General features: G+C 42.7%; 1 protein-coding gene across 13 annotated transcripts in view; it reads right to left on the reverse strand.

Moving 5' to 3' along the window:
* Nucleotides 1-22,007, reverse strand: part of LOC139565265 (ral GTPase-activating protein subunit beta-like) — an 85,803-nt gene extending 63,796 nt beyond the window's left edge. For 3 of the 13 annotated variants that reach the window (XR_011672888.1, XR_011672887.1, XM_071385532.1), the window contains exons 1-3: nt 21,751-22,003; nt 15,598-15,811; nt 10,976-11,178 (exon numbers count right to left, since the gene is read on the reverse strand). Coding sequence is in view for 11 of the 13 variants with exons in the window: in XM_071385532.1 (XP_071241633.1) it covers nt 10,976-11,178; nt 15,598-15,774 (380 nt within the window). In the remaining 2 variants the exon portion in view is untranslated. Of the gene's footprint in view, nt 1-10,975; nt 11,179-15,597; nt 15,812-21,750 lie in introns of all 13 variants that reach the window. The other 10 variants (XM_071385519.1, XM_071385454.1, XM_071385512.1 and 7 more) reach the window with 7 other exon arrangements.
* Between the last annotated feature and the right edge of the window lie 1,641 nt (nt 22,008-23,648).

Consider the following 23,648-nt stretch of genomic DNA (forward strand, 5'->3'; position numbering starts at 1 on the left):
GCTGTGCAAGGTTGTAATGTCTTCAGATTTTTTGTTATTATTCCCTGTTTTACAGCTTCGATGATCTGGAGCCTGGTGTTGTTGTCAAGGAGCGTTCGAACTCAGTCGGGACCAGGTTTCAGCTGCTTCACAACGCTGACATCCTTCCTCCCATAGATGGTCTGTCTATACAAGCACCACCTGGACTGGACACAACGTATCTTTTTGAGAAGATCAGGAAGTTTTGCGACAGACCAGTCATCAGCACTATCTGCAGTGCCTCTATTCAAATGACTCTCTCCTAACACACAAGCCATAGGTTTCTGCTACCATTTTTTTTTTGTTTATCCTGCTGCTCAGCCACTTTACCCCTGATTGTATGCATAACTACCTTGTCTATCACTGATATTGTTATTGATACTGTTCTTGTACATTCTGTATATTTATATTGACAGGATCTATTTCTGATATTGCTACTATGCAAGTAACTATTTGGCTGTACTGTTAACACCTTCTGTAGAGACCAATCCACTTAGAAAAATATTGATATAAAATAAAATAATTGATACGTGTGGTCATAACATGATTTTGTGACATACCACAATATCATGTGACCGTATCAAGTGTCCACCACATAAATATATGGCACATGCATCTGTTTATGTACTTTACATGTGCACCTCACTCAGGTTGCATGGCCTTAACTTATATGGAATACTATGTAATAAGTGCATTTGTAACAGTATATACTGTATTCTAATGTACTGGTGTGAAGGCATTTGGGCAGTGGTGAAAAGTACTTTAGTAAAAATACTTGAAAGTACTACTTCAGTATTTGGGGGGGGGGGGTATCTGTACGTTACTAATTTATATTTTTGGGAACTTTTACTTCACTACATTCCGAAAGAAAATTTACTTTTTACTCCATACAATTTCCCTGACACCCAAAAGTACTTGTTACATTTTGACAGGAAAATTGTCCAATTCACACACTTATCCCTGGTCATCCCTACTGCATTTGATCTGGCAGACACAATTTACAAACAAAGCATTTGTGTTTAGTATGTCTGAGTGTTGGAGTGTGCCCCTGGCTATCCGTCAATAACAGAAAGAAAAATTGGGCAGTCTGGTTTAACAACGAATTTGAAATGATTTATACATTTAAGTTTCTCAAAAGTGAGTATACAAGTTTATCAACTTTCAAAGCAGAATTACTTTCCCATGGTTCCTAAAAAAATGCAGTGTATGATATACCATCTTGTAGCTCTGAGTCTACGTTTTAGCAACATAAAAAAAACGATTTTAAATATTGCTACATAAGACCGAATCCAGGTGGTGAGTCACATATGTGACCAACTGGCTCGATCTTAAAATCCCAATCAGACAAGAGTGCTCTGAAATCGGGAGTAGATAGGTCTAGGTCTATCGACAGTTGCCGCAGTGACATCATAAACGTTCTACTGAAATAGTTACTTGCATTGTAGAGTATTTTGTTAAGGCATGTAGATAGCTAGCTAACCACATAATCATAATCCCAACTCATAACGTTACTACCCTGCATGAATCAGCAGGTAGCTAACCAACCAGGTTCAATGTTAGCTAGCTAAGATGAGGATAACTAGCAATGCAAATGGATCTGAGATATGAATAATATTGCTACACAGATCATACACATAACGTTAGCCAGCCAGATAACATTAGCTAGCTAGCAGTACACTAACTTGAAATTAAAATGACGGACAAAATTAGTAATATCTGAAAATGTAGCTAGCTAGACTCTTACCCTTATACATGGATGGACGCTTCTCCCTCTGTCACGGATGCCATGGCGGCCTTAGTTTGAAGATGTAATCCGGATACAGGTGTTTTATAAACACACCAGCCTTCTGTGTTTTCTCTTTTCGACTCAGTCTGCATATTTGCAATCAAATGCCATAATTTCTCCATCTCCTTAGCTATCATACTCTAATTCCACTGATTTCAAAAAAAGAGTTAGAAAGGATTACCTACACATACCGGCCAGCTCATATTATTGACAGAAGCGTGCTACATGGCAGACTAATCCGAAATCATCATCTCTCGGCATGTACAGCCCACTCATTATCTCAGCCAATCATGGCTAACAGGAAGGTTGCTCACTTTTTCCATGGCTAAACCAACTAGGCTCGTAATTTAACAATTGTATTGGTATTTACAGATGGCATACAAGTTTGTTATTAAGGCACATGAAAGTTCACATGTTCAAGAAGGCATTTCTGCCATGAAACACATTTTGATTAAAAAACTAAGTTTAGGTTCAAATGGCGCTCCTGTGAAGTAGGGACAGGCGACATACGCCTAGTTTCCTGAAATGAGTCACATACAAATCAGGGATGCCAAGGACAGTAGTAAAGCGAAAGACGGAGGCATATTACATTAGACACTTTTCAGAAGATAAAAGCTGCTATGAAAATGATTCTTAAGCACAATAGACACATACCAGAATGAGCTTAAAGAGACTGTGCGTAAGTGACGTCCTCCCCCCTTAGAGATGGCACAACAAACTGTATAAATGTAGCGGCCTTGGCAGGCCGAGAAAGCGGTTAGAGGACCTAACAATTATGAACCTTCTCTTCATCCAAAAGATCCTACAAGGAGCATAGGACCATTGAAAACAGAATTCGACACAAAAAAAAAACTGACCAAATATAAAACAGAGAGCGTGCATAAGGGGCCGGTACTATTTTCCAAGAGTCCGTCTCTTTCCTTGCTTCGTTCACTAGGGTATGACGATAGCTGCAAGGATTGTAATGGCCAACCGGAAAAACACTGTTGTTTTGGGGTGGAAACTAGGAGGGGTAGGAGTAGCAACTATTAAACCCAAATAGAGAGGGTAGGGCAGAGGCCCTGCACACCATCCTCCTTAACCGCAAGGGATCCACCCTAGGTTGACCAACCCCTCTTACCTCCCTTAACTTCTTGGTGACATGGGGGCAGTATTGAGTAGCTTGGATGAATAAGGTGTCCAGAGTAAACTGCCTGCTACTCTGTCCCATATGCTAATATATGCATATTATTAGTAGTATTGGGTAGAAAACACTCTGAAGTTTCTAAAACTGTTTGAATGATGTCTGTGAGTATAACAGAACTCATATGGCAGGCGAAAACCTGAGAAAAATCCAACCAGGAAGTGGGAAATCTGAGGCTTGTTATTTTTTTTTTTACTCATCCCCTATTGTAGATAGTGGGATATTGGTTATGTTGCACTTCCTAAGGCTTCCACTAGATGTCAACCGCCTTTAGAAACTTGTTTGAGGATTCTACTACATAGGAGGGGCTCATAAGAGCTGTTTGAGTCAGTGGTCTGGCAGAGTGCCTTGGGCTCATGAGTTAGCTCTCGTTCCATTGCTTTTCTACAGACAATGTAATTCTCCGTTTGGAACATTATTGAAGATTTATGTTAAAAACATCCTAAAGATTGATTCTATACTTAGTTTGGCATGTTTTTACAACCTGTAATATAACTTTTGTCCGACTGGACCTGAACGCACGTTTGGATTTGTTTACCTAACGCCCTAACAAAAGAAGCTATTTGGACATAAATTATGGACATTATCGAACAAATCAAACATTTATGGTGGAACTGGGATTCCTAGGAGTGCATTCTGATGAAGATCATCAAAAAGGTAAGTGAATATTTATAATGCTATTTCTGACTAATGTTGACTACCCAATATGGCGTATATCTTTTTGGCTGCTTTGTTGTCTGAACGCTGTACTCAGATTATTGCATGGTGTGCTTTTTCTGTAAAGTTTTTGGGAAATCTGACACAGCAGTTGCATTAAGGAGAAGTATATCTCTAATTCCATGTGTAACACTTGTATTTTCATCAACTTTTATGATGAGTATTTCTGTAACTTGATGTGGCTCTCTGCAAAATCAATGCATGTTTTAGAACTACTGAACGTAACGCGCCAATGTAAAATGAGATTTTTTTATATAAATATGCACTTTAGCGAACAAAACATACATGTATTGTGTAACATGAAGTCCTATGAGTGTCATCTGATGAAGATCATCAAAAGGTTAGTGATTAATTTGATCTCTATTTGTGCTTTTTGTGACTCCTCTCTTTGGCTGGAAAAATGGCTGGATTTTTCTGTGACTTGGTGACCTAACAATCGTTTGTGGTGCTTTCGCTGTAAAGCATTTTTGAAATCAGACACTGTGGCTGGATTAACGAGAATTTTATCTTTAAAACTGTGTAAGATACTTGTATGCTTGAGGAATTTTAATTATGAGATTTTTGTTGTTTTGAATTTGGAGCCCTGCACTTTCACTGGCTGCGCTAGCGTCTCACATATCTCAGAGAGGTTAAGAGTGTTAGAGGGGCAGATCCTTGTGGCGCAAAACTGCTTCCCTACAGGTTTGGCCTGGTTCAAGGGCTTAACCTGAGTCTTGGCAGACAACTGCATCGCCGGGGACCTCAGTGCCCAAAGGCCAGTCTGTTGCCCCCCCCCCCCCCCCCCAGCTGTGAGGTTGGGGCGAGATGCAGGAACCAACGGAATGCCACAGGGCCCAGGTCTGCAGGGCTGGCAGTAGTTGAAGGCTTCGCTTTCTTTCTTGCGCATGTTGGTGACTTTTGTCGAGTCGCCGTTGGCTATTGAACCGCTTTCTGTGTCACTGCAACCCTACTATCTGCCCCGTGAGTTCCCCCCAATTGTTTGTGAAACTGGAATTCATCTCCCTGACACACCCGAATTTGTTTCAGGGGATTTTAACAACTGTACTTTGGTCCTGAGCATGTACCACCAGTATGTGAAATGTCAGGAAAAATAAGACTCTTGATTTGTGCTATGGGACAATACCAAATGCTTTCTGACACCACCAGACCTCCTCTGGGGAAATCAGACCAATGTTGTCTACCTCCGGCCAACCTACTGTCAGCTCCTGGAGAGAGAAACCTACAGTTAAAACTGTCCAGATCTGGAACGACAATAGTATCACTCGTCTCTCCAAGGGTGTTTTGACTGTACTATGGGGGGACAGCAGCTCTGATCACAGATGTTTTTTCAGACGTAAACTTGTGTTGAGTCAGTTGTGCCTAATAAAATCTGTAAAATCTTCCCTAACAATAACCCTTGGGTATCAAAATAAAACTAGAATCACTACTTAATAGGAAGAAGGCAGTTTATGCTGAGGGTAATAGACAGGCTTTAAGAGATGTACAACGTGAGATCAAAAGACAGATACTGGTTGACAAGGAGGCATACAAGAGAGGAAACTTAAGGGTGGCCTGGCAAGGGATTAAATCCATTGGGGGGGGGGGGGGGCTAATGAACTGACTGTTTTCGTCTCAAGATTTGAATCTGACGACTTTGTGTCAGAGGTAAAACAAATGCAAGCATCATTACAAAATGTTTAAGGGTTGTTGTTAAACAGGCTGATGTTTTGAAGTTGTTTAAGGGAAGTAACGCACACAAAAGCCCAGGCCCAGACAAAATAAGCACTGTGCTGAACAATTGGCTGGTGTTTTTACAGACATTTCCAATCCTCTCTCGACCAACAACGTGCCAGTTTTGTGGAAAAACTCAATAGTTATACCCATTCCTAAAGCATCTAATCCATCTGTGCTGAATTACTACCGCCCTGTCACTTTGACATCCTTAGTAATGAAATGCTTTCGAGAAAATTGCACCACCCAGAAGCTCCTCAACCCATTTCAGTTTACCCATCAGAAGACTTGATGATGCCATTCTTACTCTCCTCTACATGGTCTATAAACATCTAGAGGGTCATGGTTCTGTTTGTTGACTTTTCTTCTGCCTTGAACACAATCCAGCCTTACATTCTGGCACAGAGACTCATAAGGGACTTCTCCTTAGAAGGAGGTTTAACAAGTTTTTCATTGAGAGTATGAACTTTTTGTATTGTTTGTTGGTTTGGAAATGCCACAGAAATATGCTGAAAAGGATTATCACCACAGCAAGCAAGGTACATGGAGTCAAACAGACAGGCAGGCCTGGATGAGATCTTTAAGGTCAGGGCCCTCCGCAAGGCTCACTAAATAATTTTAGACCCAAGCCACCCCCTGTACCCAGAATTTGAAATACTCCCCTCTGGGTGCAGGTATAGGGCACCCCTCAGCAGGAAAAACAGAACTAGACAATAATTTGTGCCATGTGTCACATCCCTCCTAAATAGCTCAGGCTAATGTTCCTATCGACCCAGTAAGGCCAGCAGGCTAGTCTCATTTTATTGGTATGTAACTGTTATGAAAGTTGTATTGTCAATTTGTTTTGTTTTTAAACATGTACATGACACTGCAACAAAATTTCCCCATGGGGACAATAAAGTCAGTAAAGTACGAAATGAAATAGAACCCAGTAGAAAATGGGTCATTTCATAGCGAACTGAAGCTTGTATCCCTTCGTAATAGTAGACAGCCCTTAGGGAGTAACTGTGCTTGCGTGTCGATTCTCCGCTATGAGAAAGAGCTGTCCACAAGCCTGATGACTCGCATTCAACCAATGTAGTGGGGTGGCACCCCCTATTGGCGTCAAAGAGAGACACTTTGATCGAAATATCATGGCCCTGTGCCCTTGCATTTCTGGAGACACAGTGCTGTTAGGCATGGAGTGGGGACAGTGCTTGTTGGCTTAGCACAAGTCGGTACAGTGTAAAACTTAACACTCGCAGGGCTTGTTGGAGACCTGCATGAGCAAGTTAGTTTCCCATTGCAGGGCCATACTAACTCAGAGGGACAAGCATTGTTTAACCGAGTTATGCGTGTGCTAGTCGACGCTTAGCTGTGAGGCATTTTGTGTTAGTGTTCACTAGGGATGCAACGGTACAGTGGGCCCACGGTAACAGTACTGTATCTTTAATTTAAGAAAAGTGTGCGCTTGTATGACTGTCATACAGAAGACGAGTTTGCAACACGTAGCTCTTCATCTCCCAATCCAGTACATAGTGAACCGTCACAGTGAAGTAGCTTTGAGTTGCTCTGGAGGTCCAACTATCAGTGGAGAGAGCTAGATAGCGTGTCCGTGTCAATTTCTCTCTGATGTTTCATAGAGTTTGGGAATTACTTTGCTGCTGAAATGTGTGCGGGAGGGGACATTGTAACGTGGTAAAAAAGAAAAATCATCAGGTGACGAAACCCCGAGTCAGTAACCACCGAATAGGGCTGCAAATCTTTGGCTAGGAATACTCCAACTGCTTTCGTTATTTCTTTATTATTTTCTGAATTTGTCGCAAATTGTTGTTGGAAGGCAGCAGCGAGAGATTGTGTTTTCCCTAACGAGTGGACTCCTTGCTCCAGCTCCACCTGCAAGGGATACGGTCGGGTGATGGCGACGTAAATGACAAGTTAGAAGTGTTTCCACTTGAGTAGCCGACAGTGGCAAAGCAATGCTTGCAGACTGTACTTTGTTTGTTTACGGTCTTCTTACCCTCATCATCGTATTGAACGCTGAATCCAAAAGGTTCCCACACAGCGGATTTGAAAGACAGCAGTGCCTCTTCAAATTTGATTCTCGCCGTCTCGCTATCGCTCGCCATTGTCACGTTGGAGCTGAGAGAATATTTGTTTTTAGTTTCCCCTCTCTTCATGGGGCCCCTTTAGGGAGGTTTCCTACTGAGATGTCACTGAAAATCAATCATCCATTGGTTGTTTAAGGGGAGGGGGTTGCGGTCACTGCGGTTGTCACATTTAGAGACATTGCTGTGGAGTAAAGTTTGTCAGCCCTCAGAAGCCCCCTAACGGCCTGGGGCCCCAAGCAGTTGCCTGCCTTGCCTGTTCACAAACTGCACGTCTGGATCTGAAAGTACAACGTGCGTGTAGTCTGCAGCGCGATTAGCAAGTTTTGGAAATTCTAGGAAAATGACAGGCATATCGTAATTCCGCGGTTCACGTATTGAACCGTAGAGGGCGTACCAAACGGTTCGACAACACACTGTGTACCGTTGCATCCCTAGTGTTCACCTAGCTAGTTAATAGCCTAACTAGTTATTACCACGTTAGCCGAAGACAAACGCATGAATAGAGTCGTTTCTTCGTCTTGAGAGTCTCTTTTGACCATAGTAACGTGAGGTGTCGCTGGTCAGTTTAGCCAACGAAAACAAGTGAATGTTTTCGTTGACTGCCTCGCCTGGTTCACCTACTACTTTGCAGACAGAGTTCAGTGTCAAATGGGAGGGCCTGTTGTCCGGACCTCTGGCAGTATCTATGGGGGTACAACAGGGTTCAATTCTCAGGCCGACTCTCTTCTCTGTATATATCAATGATGTCGCTCTTGCTGCGGGTGATTCCCTGATCCACCTCTACGCAGACGACACCATTCTATATACATCTGGCCCTTCTTAGGACACTGTGTTAACTAACCTCCAAACAAACTTCAATGCCATACAACACTTCTTCCGTGGCCTCCAACTGCTCTTAAACGCTAGTAAAACCAAACGCATGCTTTTCAACCGTTCGTTGCCGGCACCTGCCCGCCCGACTAGCATCACTACCCTGGATGGTGCAGACCTAGAATATGTGGACAACTACAAATACCTAGGTGTCTGGCTAGACTGTAAACTCTCCTTCCAGAGAGTTAAACATCTCCAATCCAAAATCAAATCTAGAATCGGCTTTCTATTTCTCAACAAAGCCTCCTTCACTTACGCCGCCAAACTTACCCTAGTAAAACTGACTATCCTACCGATCCTCAACTTCGGTAAAGTCATCTACAAAATAGCTTCCAATACTCTACTCAGCAAACTGGATGCAGTATATCACAGTGCCATCCGTTTTGTTACCAAAGCCCCTTATACCACCCACCACTGCGACCTGTATGCTCTAGTTGGCTGGCCCTCGCTACATATTCGTCGCCAGACCCACTGGCTCCAGGTCATCTATAAATCTATGCTAGGTAAAGCTCTGCCTTATCTCAACTCACTGGTCACGATAACACCCACCCACCTGCTCCAGCAGGTATATCACACTGGTCATCCCCAAAGCCAACACCTCCTTTGGCCGCCTTTCCTTCCAGTTCTCTGCTGCCAGTGACTGGAACGAATTGCAAAAATCGCTGAAGCTGGAGACTTATATTTCCCTCACCAACTTTAAATATCAGCTATCTGAGCAGCTAACCGATCGCTGCAGCTGTACATAGCCCATCTGTAAATTGCCCACCCAATGTACCTACCTCATCCCCATATTGTTTTTATTTACTTTTCTGATTTTGCACACCGGTATCTCTACTTACACATCATCATCTGCTCATTTATCACTCCAGTGTTCCAGTGTTAATCTGCTAAATTGTAATAATCTTACTACTATGGCCTATTTATTGCCTACCTCCTCACACCATTTGCACACACTGTATATAGACTTTTTTTCTATTGTGTTATTGACTGTACGCTTGTTTATTCCATGTGTAACTCTGTTGTTGTTTGTGTCACACTACTTTGCTTTATCTTGGCCAGGTCGCAGTTGTAAATGAGAACTTGTTCTCAACTAGCCTACCTGGTTAAAAAAAAAAAAAAAAAAAAAAAAAACGGGAAAAGCAAGCTGGCCAGTAGTAGCTGGCTTTTCAGCATTGCTACGAATTAGCCTTGACAGGCGTGAGCTTGCTCATTAGATACCTTGCGGCTAATGGCTAGCTGAAGTGAGCACTGTGTATGAATGCTATAGCTGTGAAGCTAGGGTAGGCGTTAGCTAGCTAGAAACAACCTTGAGGCTAAGGGTAAGCTATAGCTAGCACAGTGCTCGCCGAAGGGAACAGCATGGGTGCGTTGTTAGAATTCCTGATGAAAATCTCCCAACGACTATAATGCCAAACCGTTAAGTCTTGTCAACACAAACGAGTGAACGTAAGTTGCACTAAACAAGAGAAGGGAGCTAGCAATACTACAGTCTGGGCAGGCAGGGAACTTGTTTCCGAGTTACCTAGCCCTGCTAATGGGACCATATGTGCAGGTAGGAATGCTAGTGTGGTTAGCTTGCGTTCCAGAACGCTAGCCACTGTAAGCTAGCTAGTAGAAGCCTTACGGCTAGTGTTAGCTAGGATGCGCATAATGTGTAAGCTTGCTAGCAGCTACCTCGTGGCTAAGGTATGCCGTAGCTAGCATAGTGCTGGCTGAAGGGAACCACGTGGGGGCAGTTTGACATCGGGTAGGTATTCTCTTACAGCCACGGAGCCGCGGGGCTAGCCAGTAAGTCTAGTTAACACAAACAAATAAACGTGGGCTTAACTACTCTAGAGAAGGGAGCTAGCAATTTTACTGTGTTGCAGGCAGTAATGCTGGTTTGGTTAGCTTGCCTGGGTGTTAGCTAACTAGCAGCTACCTCAGGGTGAAGAGAGCTAACAATGCTACCATGTTGTGGGTAGGGTAAGCTAGCCATGGAGCTAGCTACCAACGGTAACTGATAAGTAAAAATACATTTCAACACAAAACCTTCCGGTTAGTACTCAACCTCTCAACAGGGTCTGAAGACCTATGCTCGGCAGCTATATTCTTCACAGTTCACTTGTGAGCAGGAAAACAGGTATCCAGTCAATCTGAGGAGAGCTAGAATAGAGATACTCTTTGTGAGGAAGAGAAATGAGAATTACCAGAGGCCTGGAGAGTGGCTCCTTTTACAGAAGTGAAGGTCTCACCTCATTGACCATTCTACCTGTCTCCAACAGACGTTTGGATTGGTACTTCTGGGATTAGGCAGTCCTTAGTGAACCCCCATATGTGATATATTGAAACGAGTATTTGAAAGAGAACCAATATGTAATTTTGTATTTTGGGTGAGCTATCCCTTTAAGGTCAAGAAATTGCAATACTTTACATAAGATACCCTCCATTAGTTCATCAAACCAAATCAATACACAACCTCATCCATCTGTCAACAGCTTTTGTGAGTGGCCAGTATCTATTAAAATGCAACACACAATCTAGACACACCGTTAGAGGTTAACAGAGCTTAGGCACACAATTATCGGCTAGCCAGAGCGTAGCCACACAGTTAGCTTGTACCTGGGCAGGAAGAGGTTGTGGAGGTGTTTGAGGATGGTCTGCACGTACAGGTTGGGCTCCTTGGCGATTGGCTGGGGGATGGAGTCGCGCGGAGCGACCAGCGCCATTATCCAGTCCGTGTAGACGTCCACGCACAGCTTGACCGTGTCCCCGTCCAAAGGCAGGGTCAGGCCGTAGCACAGCACCTCCATTGTCCACTTCACCTGTCAATCACACCAAGAACTCTGCCGTTAGAAAGAGACATTGCGCACCGGACTGCTGCAAGCTAGACAGTCAGATGTCATGTCAGTCATTGTCAGAATACTTGGGGAAAGGATGAATGACTTAACACTTGAAAGATGACCACAATAAGATGAACTATCGCTGCATTGAGGTAAACTATTTTCTTTATGCTTAATTATGCTGATTGTAGTGAAATTAACTTAATTTCAAACACAGGGCTAAAGTGATTGTTCATCCACATGAGTGACCGTGACTATATGTAGCATTCGAAACCTAGAGTGTGGATCAAAGCTACTTTCAAAAATGAATTCAAATCATTCAGAAATGTAGGTGAACTAGGCCTATTGCCTGGTGGAACCAGCCTGATTGCGGTGTTCACCATTCTGTCATGTCTCAAAACACAGCAATCAGGGTGGTTAGCCAAGCTAGGTGAACCACCCCTTTATAAACTACAGTGTTCTACACTAACTTTTTCAGTTGGCGGCACCAGCACATGATTTGGTCACACTAAAAATTGATAATGACCTGGCCTGTGTCCCATAATGCGCCTGCATTCCATACAGAACCAGGCGAATAATGACTAGCCATCTTTTAAATGAGCATGTCTTTGTGTTCTTACATTGATTTGGAAAGATTTACTGTAACAGCAAAAGGAGACAAATAAAGTGTGAAATGCAAAATCCTCTAGAGTGCAGAATCTAAACGATACTTGATACCAAAACGAAACAAAAAAAGAATAATAATAATTACGTGCATAATTTATCTTTCACTTACAGGCCAGGCAAGTAGCCTATGCAGGGTTCATACTGCCAAGTCAAATTCAAGGACTTCAAGTACTTAACTGTAATTTTCAAGGACCTACATTCTATATTTAAATTGTTGTAATAGCCTATAGAAGAAAAAAAATATATATATATTTTTTAATTTAAGTCAACCAAAATGTACAGTGGTTCCTTCTTTAAAAGTTGTCAAACTGCAGCACACCTTGCGGGCTGCAGCATTCTGTGGCACGTTATTTATTTGTCCGACATTTTTTCTGTTAGTGCTAGTTTGACCACCAGAGGGCATCTTTGAGAAGCATTTGACTTCCATATTGGCATTACCAGAGAATTTAAAACCTTTTTTGTAATAACATAGTAAGTGGGATTGATTAAGAAATGTGTCTTAATTCATTTGATTAATATACTATGGTGTTTCTATTCTGAGAAAAACAAAAAATGAAACCAACAGGGTTTCCGTTGGGATGGAATGGAAAATACGGCGCTGTACAACGTGACGGTCGGGAGTAGGCTACAGCATAAGAGGATTGGAGGATTCTAAATTAATATCTAAGGGGCATAACCGTGGAGCATGGGGGTAGCAGCATCCTGATGTGGGGGTGCTTTGCTGCAGGAGGGACTGGTGCACTTCACAAAATAGATGGCATCATGAGGGGGGGAAATTTTGTGGATATATTGAAAGCAACATCTCAAGGCATCAGTCAGGAAGTTAAAGCTTGGTCGCAAATGCGTCTTCCAAATGGACAATGACCCCAAGCATACTTACAAAGTTGTGGCATAATGGCTTAAGGACAACAAAGTCAAGGTATTGTAGTGGCCATCACAAAGCCCTAACCTCAATCCTATAGAAAATTTGTGGGCAGAACTGAAAAAGCGTGTGCGAGCAAGGAGGCCTAAATACCTGACTCAGTTACACCAGCTCTGTCAGGAGGAATGGGCCAAAAGTCACCCAACTTATTGGGGGAAGCTTGTGGAAGGCTACCCAAAACATTTGACCCAAACAATTGAAAGGCAATGCTACCAAATACTAATTGAGTGTATGTAAACGTATGACCCACTGGGAATGTGATGAAAGAAATTAAAGCTGACATAAATCATTCTCTACTATTATTCTGAAAATGTACATTCTTAAAATAAAGTGGTGATCCTAACTGACCTAAGATAGGGATTTTTACTCAGATTAAATGTCAGGAATTGTGAAAAACTTATTTTAAATGTACTTGGCTAAGGTGTATGTAAACTTCCGACTTCAACTGTATATATATAAATAAATAGGCCAAAAGTTTTAGAACACCTACTCATTCTAGGGTTTTTCTTTATTTTCTACATTACACATATGTAATTCTGTAATACCAAAAAGTGTTAAACAAATCAAAATATATTTTATATTCTTCAAAATAGCCACCCTTTGCCTTGATGACAGCTTTGTACACTCTTGGCAACCAGCTTCAACCCCTACTCATGAGGTAGTCACCTGGTATACATTTAAATTAACAGGTGTGCCTTGTTAAGTTCATTTGTGGAATTTCTTTCCTTCTTAATGTGTTTGAGCCAATCAGTTGGGTTGTGTCAAGGTAGGGGTGGTATACAGAAGATAGCCCTATTTGGTAAAATACCAAGTCCATATTATGCAGGAACAGCTCAAATAAGCAAAGAGAAACGACTGTCAATCATTAGTTTAAGACATGGTCACTCAATACACAACATTTCAAGAACTTTGAAAGTTTCTTCAAGTGCAGTCACAAAAACCATCAAGCACTATGATGAAACTGGCTCTCATGAGGACCACCACAGGAAAGAAAGACTCAGAGTTACCACTGCCAGAGGAGAAGTTCATTAGAGTTACCAGCCTCAGAATATGCAGCCCAAATAAATACTACACAGAGTTCAAGTAAAAGACACATCTCAACATCAACTGTTCAGAGGAGACTGTGTGAATCAGGCCATCATGGTCAAATTGCTGCAAGAAACCACTACTAAAAAGGACACCAATAAGAAGAAGAGACTTGCTTGGGCCAAGAACCACGAGCAATGGACATTAGACCAGGGGAAATTTGATCTACGCATGTGTGGTTCCCACCGTGAAGCATGGAGGAGGAGGTGTGATGGTGCTTTGCTGGTGACACCGTCTGACTTATTTAGAATTCAAGACACACTTAACCAGCATGGCTACCACAGCATTTTGTAGATACACCATCCCACCTGTCTTGCACTTGGACTATCATTTGTTTTTCAACAGGACAATGACCCAAAACACACCTCCAGGCTGTGTAAGGGCTATTTGACCGAGGGGAGTAATGGAGTGCTGCATCAGATGACCTGGCCTCCACAATCACCAGACCTCAACCCAAATAAGATGGTTTGAGATGAGTTGGACCGCAGAGTGAAGGAAAAGCAGCAACCAAGTGCTCAGCATGTGGGAACTCTTGAGAGAATGCAAAGAATGTGCAAAGCTGTCATCAAGGCAAAGGGTGGCTATATATTTTTGATTTGTTTAACACTTTTTTGGTATCTACATTCCATGTGTTATTTCATAGTTGATGCCTTCACTATTATTGTACAATGTAGAAAATAGTCAAAATAAAGAAAAACCCTTGAATGAATATGTGTCCAAACTTTTGACTGGTACTATATAAATAAGTGCACGACAAGAGACTTATCTGGCAAACTAAAATTAGCAGGAAAGAGAAGGGACTTAGGGCCATGCATACATTCTTTGGCAGATGGTTTACATGTTCCTTCGCCTATTACAAACAAGCCTTATCTGGCTGCTGAGACTGGATTGGGGGTGAGCTCAAAGAGACGTTTTCCACTGGGGTGGAGAAACACTGTCACTATAAAGCCGCAGGGGTCGAATGCCCCGAGGGTATACTCAGGAAATCCTGTTATGTTATCAAGCAAGCCCAGAGGCCTGGGGGTATCCGAGCTACGAGGCAAACATGATGGGGAAGTAAGCAGCACATTTTCCACAGACAAAATGCTATTTTTCACCCAGCAGCAATCAGAGAGAAGAGATTTGAAAACACAACATAATTTAGAGAGGGAGGTGGTGGTGGCGTATTTTTCAATCAAGCACAGTAGAAAAAAATTATAATAATATTTCTCTTTCCAGGATGTAGCCTTAGTCCAAATGTGCAGGTGACCATTCAGCCTCCTTGGTTTTCTAAAAATAAGGGACTGACAAAGCCTAGCCTATGAAAGGTGTGTTGGATGTATCATGTAGCCTATGTTTTTGAGGAAATTGGCAGAACAATGTCAGAAGAACTTGGCGCTAAAGAGGGAAGAAACTTGTACTTCTCAATTCTAATGAGTGGCAGTGAAGTGGAGCTTGACATTAGTATACTCTCCCTGTACCTACAGCAAAAAAATCAAGTAGGCCTAGTTGGGGAACTACCCTAGAAATCCAACATTCCAACTTCACTTTCAACTGACAGCTGTAGCTAGCTTATTCCCCTTGAACGTAAAATGCGAGATGGGATGTTGGGTTTCTAGGGTAGTTCCCCTAGATGGGCCAAGTAAAAAAAAAAGGTCTTCGCCTGTATGGCTTACACATGCATCTACATACACATCTGATTCAGCCATGCAAAAGAATCTGGGTTGTTTTCAGCACAGTCTGCCTACCTCTTTGTCGGTCTTGAGCAGGCTATCGGTGGACAGGGTGCCCAGGGTCACCCCCAGAGGTCTAACCACTGCATTGGCCACGTCGCGCCCCACCACCGGAGGGTACGAGTGAAGGACACTCAGGTGGCCTAGGTCGCTCTGCACCACCAGGTGCAGAGACCTCCATTCCGAATACATGGCGGTGGCTTTTGCTTCTACTGGGTCCAATTGTTACCTGTGTGTACAGAGGAGTGGAGTCAGCATATGCGTAAACAGAGTGGACTCAGAGCCAGCCTGAAGTAGACGTATTAAAGCAACAACAAATGCCCATTACATATAAGGTGGACCCTGATGCTTGATATTCCCATAAGTTCATAATCAGTTTGACCTTTTCATGTAGCTTCAAAAATACAAACATGTCAAAGGCAAACTGTGTGAAAAGGCACAATTGAAGTAGACCCACGCTGTGAATACGACATTGAACAGAGAGAGAGCCTTGACGTGTTATCGCCAGAATTATCTAAAAGGAATGCTAATATTAACAAAAAGGGCTTCACTGAGAGTGCCAAATGCACTTTGCAAGTGCCAAATAGTGGACTGGAGACAGATACTGTTCAGGTGCACAACAGTAAAAGGTCATCTTGAAAAGCATAGAAGACGTGCACAGCAATAACTTAGTGCACAGCTCTTTCTAGAAATAAGTTAGCTAGCTAGCTGAGCCTAAAAACAAAATAGAAGTAACATATTAGCTAGCCAGCCAAGTTGCCTAAAGATGTTTTGACTCAAGGTTAGGCAAAACCAAATTATTGCTGGGTAACGTCAAAAAATAAAAGGCAACCCTGAACCCATTGACAACTGCATGATAAACAGACAACAGGCCCAGATTGCATGAGCAACAGACACACACTTGCTGTTTTGCTATACTAGCTACACTAAAAAGAAATACAAATGCAACAATTTCTAAGATTTTACTGAGTTGCAGTTCATAGAAGGAAATCAGTCAAATTAAATACATTTATTAGGCCCTAATCTATGATTTCACATGACTGGGCAGGGAGCCAGTACCCCCGATCCCCCCTCCCCGGCTGCGGATGTGAGGCCGGTTGGACATACTGACAAATTCCCTAAAACGACATTGGCTTGTGGTAGAGAAACTAACATTCAATTATCTGGCAACAGCTCTGTTGGATATTGCTGCATTCAGCATGCCAATTGTGCAGTACCTCAAAATTAGAGACATCTGTGGCATTGTGTTGTGTGACAACTGCACATTTTAGAGTGGCCTTTGATTGTTGCCAGCACAAGGTACAGCTGTGTAATGATCATGCTGTTTAATCAGTTTGTTGATAGACCTTCCACCTGAGAGGTGTGGCATATCTTGGCAAAGGAGAAATGCTCACTAACAGGGATGTAAACAACTTTGTGCATCGTGAAATTATTCAGACCCCTTGACTTTTTCCACATTTTGTTACGTTACAGCATTATTGTAAAACGGATTAAAATTGTTTTCCCCTCAATCTACACACAATACCCCATAATGACAAAGTGAAAACAGGTTTAAGAAAACGTTGCACACTTGTTAAAAAAAATGTTAAAACAGAAATAACTTATATACATAAGTATTCAGACCCTTTGCTATGAGACTTGAAATTGAGCACAGGTGCATCCTGTTTCCATTGATCATCCTTGAGATGTTTCTACAACTGGATTCCAGTACATCTGTGGAAAATTCAATTGGTTGGACTTGATTTGAAAAAGGCACACACCTATCTATATAAGGTCCCATAGAGCATATAAGAGCAAAAATAAAGCCAAGAGGTTGAAGGAATTGTCCGTAGAGCTACGAGACAGGATTGTGTTGAGGCACAGATCTGGAGAAGGGTACCAAAACATTTCTGCAGCATTGAAGGTCCTAGAACATAGCGGCCTCCACCATTCTAAAATGGAAGTAGTTTGGAACTACCAAGACTTCCTATAGCTGGCCACCCAGCCAAACTGAGCAATCGGGGTAGAAGGGAGGTGACCAAGAACTGACAGAGATCCAGAATTCCTCTGCAGAGATGGGAGAACCTTCCAGAAGGACAGCCATCTCTGCAGCACTCTACCAATCAGGCCTTTATGGTAGAGTGGCCAAATGGAAGCCATTCCTCAGTAAAAAAGGCACATGACAGCCCGCTTGGAGTTTGCCAAAGGGCACGTAAAGACTCAGACCATGAGAAACAAGATTCTCTGGTCTGATGAAAACAAGATTGAACTCTTTGGCATTAATGCCAAGCATCACATCTAGAGGAAACCTGGCACCATCCCTACGGTGAAGCATGGTGGTGACAGCATCATGCTGTGGGGATGTTTTTCAGTGGCAGGGACTGTGAGACTAGTCAGGATCGAGGGAAGGATGAACGGAGCAAAGTACAGAGAGATCCTTGATAAAAGCCTGCTCCAGAGCACTCACTACCTCAGACTGGGGGCGAAGGTTCACCTTCCAACAGGACAACAACCCGAAGTACACAGCCAAAACAACACAGGAGTGGCTTCGGGACAAGTCTCTGAATGGCCCAGCCAGAGCCCGGACTTGAACCCGATCTAACATCTCTGGAGAGACCTGAAAATAGCTGTGCAGTGACGCTCCCCATCCAACCTGAGAGGATCTGCAGAGAAGAATGGGAGAAACTCCCCAATTACAGTTGTGCAAAGCTTGTAGCGTCATACCCAAGAAGAATTGAGGCTGTAATCGCTGCCAAAGGTGCTTCAAAGTGCTGAGTAAAAGGGCTGAAAACGTATGTAAATGTAATATTTCGGTTTATTTTTTGGAAATAATTTGGAAACATAAAAAATAATAAAAATGCAGCTAGATTAGACAATTGTAATCAGAAGATACTATTAACGTAAATATTGGCAGACACGAGAGGTATGTGGCAGGGTCTACAGTCAATCACTGACTACAAAAGGAAAACCAGCCCTGTCGCGGACCACGATGTCTTGCTCCCAGACAAACTAAATAACTTCTTCGCTCGCTTTGAGGACAACAGTGCCACTGACACAGTCCGCTACCAAAACATGCAGGCTCTCCTTCACTGCAGCCAACGTGAGAAAAACATTTAAATGAGTTTACCCTCGCAAGGCTACCGGCCCAGACGGCATCCACAGCCGCGTCCTCAGAGCATGCGCAGACCAGCTGGCTGGTGTGTTTACGAACATATTCAATCAATCCTTATCCCAGTCTGCTGTTCCCACATGCTTCAAGAGGGCCACCATTGTTCCTGTTCCCAAGAAAGCGAAGGAAACTGAGCTAAATGACTATCACCCCGTAGCACTCACTTCTGTCATCATGAAGTGCTTTGAGAGACAAGTCAAAGACCATATCACCTCCACCCTACCTGACACCCTAGACCCACTCCAATTTGCTTACCGCCCCAATAGGTCCACAGACGACGCAATCGCAATCACACTGCCCTAACCCATCTGGACAAGAGGAATACCTATGTAAGAATGCTGTTCATCGACTACAGCTCAGCATTTAACACTATAGTACCCTCCAAACTCGTCATCAAGCTCGAGACCCTGGGTCTCGACCCCGCCCTGTGCAACTGGGTCCTGGACTTCCTGACGGGCCACCCCCAGGTGGTGAGGGTAGGTAACAAAATCTCCACCCCACTAATCTTCAACACTGGGGCCCCACAAGGGTGCGTTCTCAGCCCTCTCCTGTACTCCCTGTTCACCCATGACTGCGTGGCCATGCACGCCTCCAACTCAATCATCACGTTTGCAGACGACACTACAGTGGTAGGCTTGATTACCAACAACGACGAGACGGCCTACAGGGAGGAGGTGAGGGCCCTCGGAGTGTGGTGTCAGGAAAATAACCTCACACTCAATGTCAACAAAACAAAGGAGATGATCGTGAACTTCAGGAAACAGCAGAGGGAGCAGCCCCCTATCCACATCGACAGGACAGCAGTGGAGAAGTTGGAAAGTTAAGTTCCTCGTACATATCACGGACAAACTGAAATGGTCCACCCACACAGACAGCGTGGTGAAGAAGGCACAGCAGCACCTCTTCAATCACAGGAGGCTGAAGAAATTTGGCTTGTCAATAAAAACACTCACAAACTTTTGCAGATGCACAATCGAGAGCATCCTGTCGGGCTGCATCACCGCCTGGTACGGCAACTGCTCCGCCCACAACCGTAAGGCTCTCCAGAGGGTAGTGAGGACTGCACAACGCATCACCGGGGGCAAACTACCTGCCCTCCAGGACACCTACACCACCCGATGTCACAGGAAGGCCAAAAAGATCATCAAGGACAACAACCACCCGAGCCACTGCCTGTTCACCCCACTATCCTCCAGAAGGTGAGGTCAATACAGGTGCATCAAAGCGGAGACCGAGAGACAGAAAAACAGCTTCTATCTCAAGGCCATCAGACTGTTAAACAGCCATCACAAACATTGAGTGGCTGCTGCCAACATACTGACTCATCTTTAGCCACTTTAATAATGAAAAATGTTATGCAATAAATGTATCACTAGCAACTTTAAACAATGTTTACATACCCTACATTACTCATCTCATATGTATATACTGTACTCTATACCATCTTGCCTATGCCGTTTGGCCATCGCTCATTCATATTTTTTTATGTACATATTCTTATTCATTCCTTTACACTTGTGTGTATAAGGTAGTTGTTGTGAAATTGTTAGATTACTTGTTAGATATTACTGCATGGTCGGAACTAGAAGCACAAGCATTTCGCTACACTCGCATTAACATCTGCTAACCATGTGTATGTGACAAATAAAATTTGAAGAATAAATGCAGATAAAATAATGCTGTCATTGAAAAGTGTACACCCAATGTAGGCTACTGCCCATTTAAGAGCTAGAATTAATTTGGTACCCCATGTTGTGATTCTCACCACTCATGTTTTTGTCTTCACACTATTCATACTCCACAATCTAATAAACAGTTTAGGAAGCTCGCTTAGCCTATAGGTGGTCCTGTGTAGCTCCGTTGGTAGACCATGGAGCTTGCGACGCCAGGGTTATGGGATAATTGCCCACGGGGGATCAGTTCGAAAATGTATGCACTCACTACTGTAAATCGCAAAATTATTAAAATGTTTTTTTTTTTAACATATAGATTACATATTGCAAACAAACAATCAGAACTAAAAACTCCACACGTTGACAATCGCTAATCAATACCCAAAAACAGCAGACATTTTTTTCTGCGAACCTACACATCATCTTCTGTCTTGTGGCACCATCTAGTGCAGGGTTTCTCAAACTCGGTTCTGGGGCCCCCACTGGATACAAGTTGATTGTTGCCCTAGCACTACACAGTTGATTTCAAATATTCAAAGCTATGGTTATTTGGTTGGTTATTTGAATCAGCTGTGTAGTGCTAGGGCAAAAACTAAAACGTGTACTCTGGGGGCCTAGGACCGAGTTTAGGAAAACCCTGGTCTGGTGTGGGATTAATGACAGGCGAACCTGGGGGGCTTTGTGTTCACAATGCCCTAAAAAAAGTGAACCGGACCACGGAATTCAAGCGAACCGAACTCAGACCAACTCTCGGAATGGTCTCAGTTCGGTTCGCTTCGGGGGCCCTTAATGGGTTTGAGTTCCGTTGCAGTGCTCACACTGAACAAAACATTAAGAGAACCGCACTGAGTTCACTAAATTTGTCTGAAAGGAATCAATTGTGAAAACACCCTTAACCCGAACTAAGGGGAGGGACCTACCTGAATTTGTCTAATAGAAACTCGTTCTTTCTGCAAAACCCAAATGTTTGGACTAATGATTAACGTCAGTTACACCCATGTTAACTAGCTGATGATATCTTCAACAGGCGCGAACTAGCTATGTCTTCAATGGTACCAATGCATTGGGACATTTAGCTAAGTAGCAAAATTAGCTTTATGGCAGGTAGCTAACACAGTCGAAAATGAACATAATGCATGGCTAGCTATAGGCAACTTACGCTGTCACAACCTGTACAACCAGCAAAGCGGGCTAGCAAGCAAGTTTCAGCCAGCGTTGTGTGAAGCAGTGTCTCACTGTTATTGAAGGCCGCACGGGCTAGCTGGAGCTAACGGTAGCTAGTTTGCTAAGCTAATGAAAACAATAACACAACAGATCAACCGCAGCTGGCTGTATATTGCTATTTACCTGTGTCGGAAGGAAATACTGTCATATCAACCGTCCGTTTTCTCAGCAAACTACACTAACTAGGATATTGCAGGACCATCTTTGAAGCAAATTCACATCCAATGACAAGCATACATTCGACGTTAATCGTCGAATCGTCATCCGGTTGACGGCTAGCCTCAGTAGCTACTGGCAACTGAACATAGAGATAGATAGATAGAGGAATCATCATGGATATAACACGTTTTAGAATGAAAATTGCCATTGCGGGCTTCAACCATTTTAAAGTAGTCAACTGGGTGGGGATTCCTATGAGTTGGGAGCAGAGATAGCCTCAATGGCACTTCCCATCCTGTCACAGACGCTAGAATACCACAGATACAAATATACGTTCTCTATCTATTTCTATGCAACTGAACCAGAGATAGAAGAAAAAGCGAGACATTTCACTGACTCCTTTTTCTGGTTCATATAGACAGGTTATATGATTCCATGTGTTTTGACTCATGTCATGTCTATGCTAATATGGCAAAAATTCCCTAGCTAGCTAACCAACAACGGTAACGATGTATTTGAGCGACAACAAATGCTCATTGTACAAATGTATTTATGTTTTCAATAAACATTTGGAAGTAAAATATAGTTTACATGTTGTCTACCAATTTGTAAGTCGCTCTGGATAAGAGCGTCTGCTAAATGACTTAAATTTAAATGTAAAAGTGTCAACAATCTAAGCCAACTCTGTATGTTTGAAGTACCCCTGACTGCAGTCTTGCAGTTTGGGGCGGGGCTCAATGTGGGCGGGGTCACAAGTGTTTTATTTGTCCATCTGAGGTTTGACAGTCACACACTGAATACAAGCACACACGTTTGTGCAAGGCACACGTTGAACACAAACGTATTTCATTTGTGAAGATCGTAAGAAATATTATATGAAGTGGTACCAGCACAATTTTTGCTTTATGCTATATCTGAGACAAGCTACTGATATTGTTGCAGTGAACAACAGACTTGTTATGTATGTCGTGTACTGTTAAAATTGTGTTGATAAATGTTACAACTTTGTAATTATATTATTTCATAGGAGCATATATACACACAGTTACTACCTATCATGATTTATAATGCTATTTACTCTCCTCGTGAGAATGGAGACAGAGCATACCATATAGACACACTGACAATCTGAATGTGCTTTGTACATTAACTGCTTCTGTTCTAGTTTCCATGATAAATATTACGGTGATGAAAATGCCAGATTGTCTGCATAATCAAATAACATTAAGCTTAGACACCCATACTTACCCCACAAGACATGTCACCAGGGATGTCTTCACAGTATAACAAATTCAAGACAACACACAGTATCATACAGAGCCATGATCGCATGGAACTCCCATCCATTTCCAATTTTGTATTTGTATTTATTATGGATCCTCACTTCCTGTGGCCCAGCAAAATTAAGACAGTTATATACAATTTTTTTTTTTAAACATTCAATTACATTTCACAACAGATTTAAAAACACATTAAGTGTGTGCCCTCTTGCAACTACTCTACTATCACATATCTACAACACAAAATCCATGTGTACGTGTGTGTATAGTGCGTATGTTATCATGTGTGTGTGTGTGTGTGTCTGTGCCTGTGTGTGTGTCTCTTCACAGTCCCTGCTGTTCCATAAGGTGTATTTTTATATCAGATTTTACTGCTTGCATGAGTTACTTGATGTGGAATAGAGTTCTATGTAGTCATGGCTCTATGTAGTACAGTGCGCCTCTCATAATCTGTTCTGGACTTGGGGAATGTGAAGAGACCTCTGGTGACATGTCAAGGGGGGTATGCATGGGTCTCTGAGCCGTGAGTAGTTTATTGGCATTCAACATGACAATACTTCTCACAACTACAAGTAGTGATGA

This window comes from Salvelinus alpinus, chromosome 2, assembly GCF_045679555.1.
Source record: "Salvelinus alpinus chromosome 2, SLU_Salpinus.1, whole genome shotgun sequence".
Taxonomy (NCBI): Eukaryota; Metazoa; Chordata; class Actinopteri; order Salmoniformes; family Salmonidae; genus Salvelinus; species Salvelinus alpinus.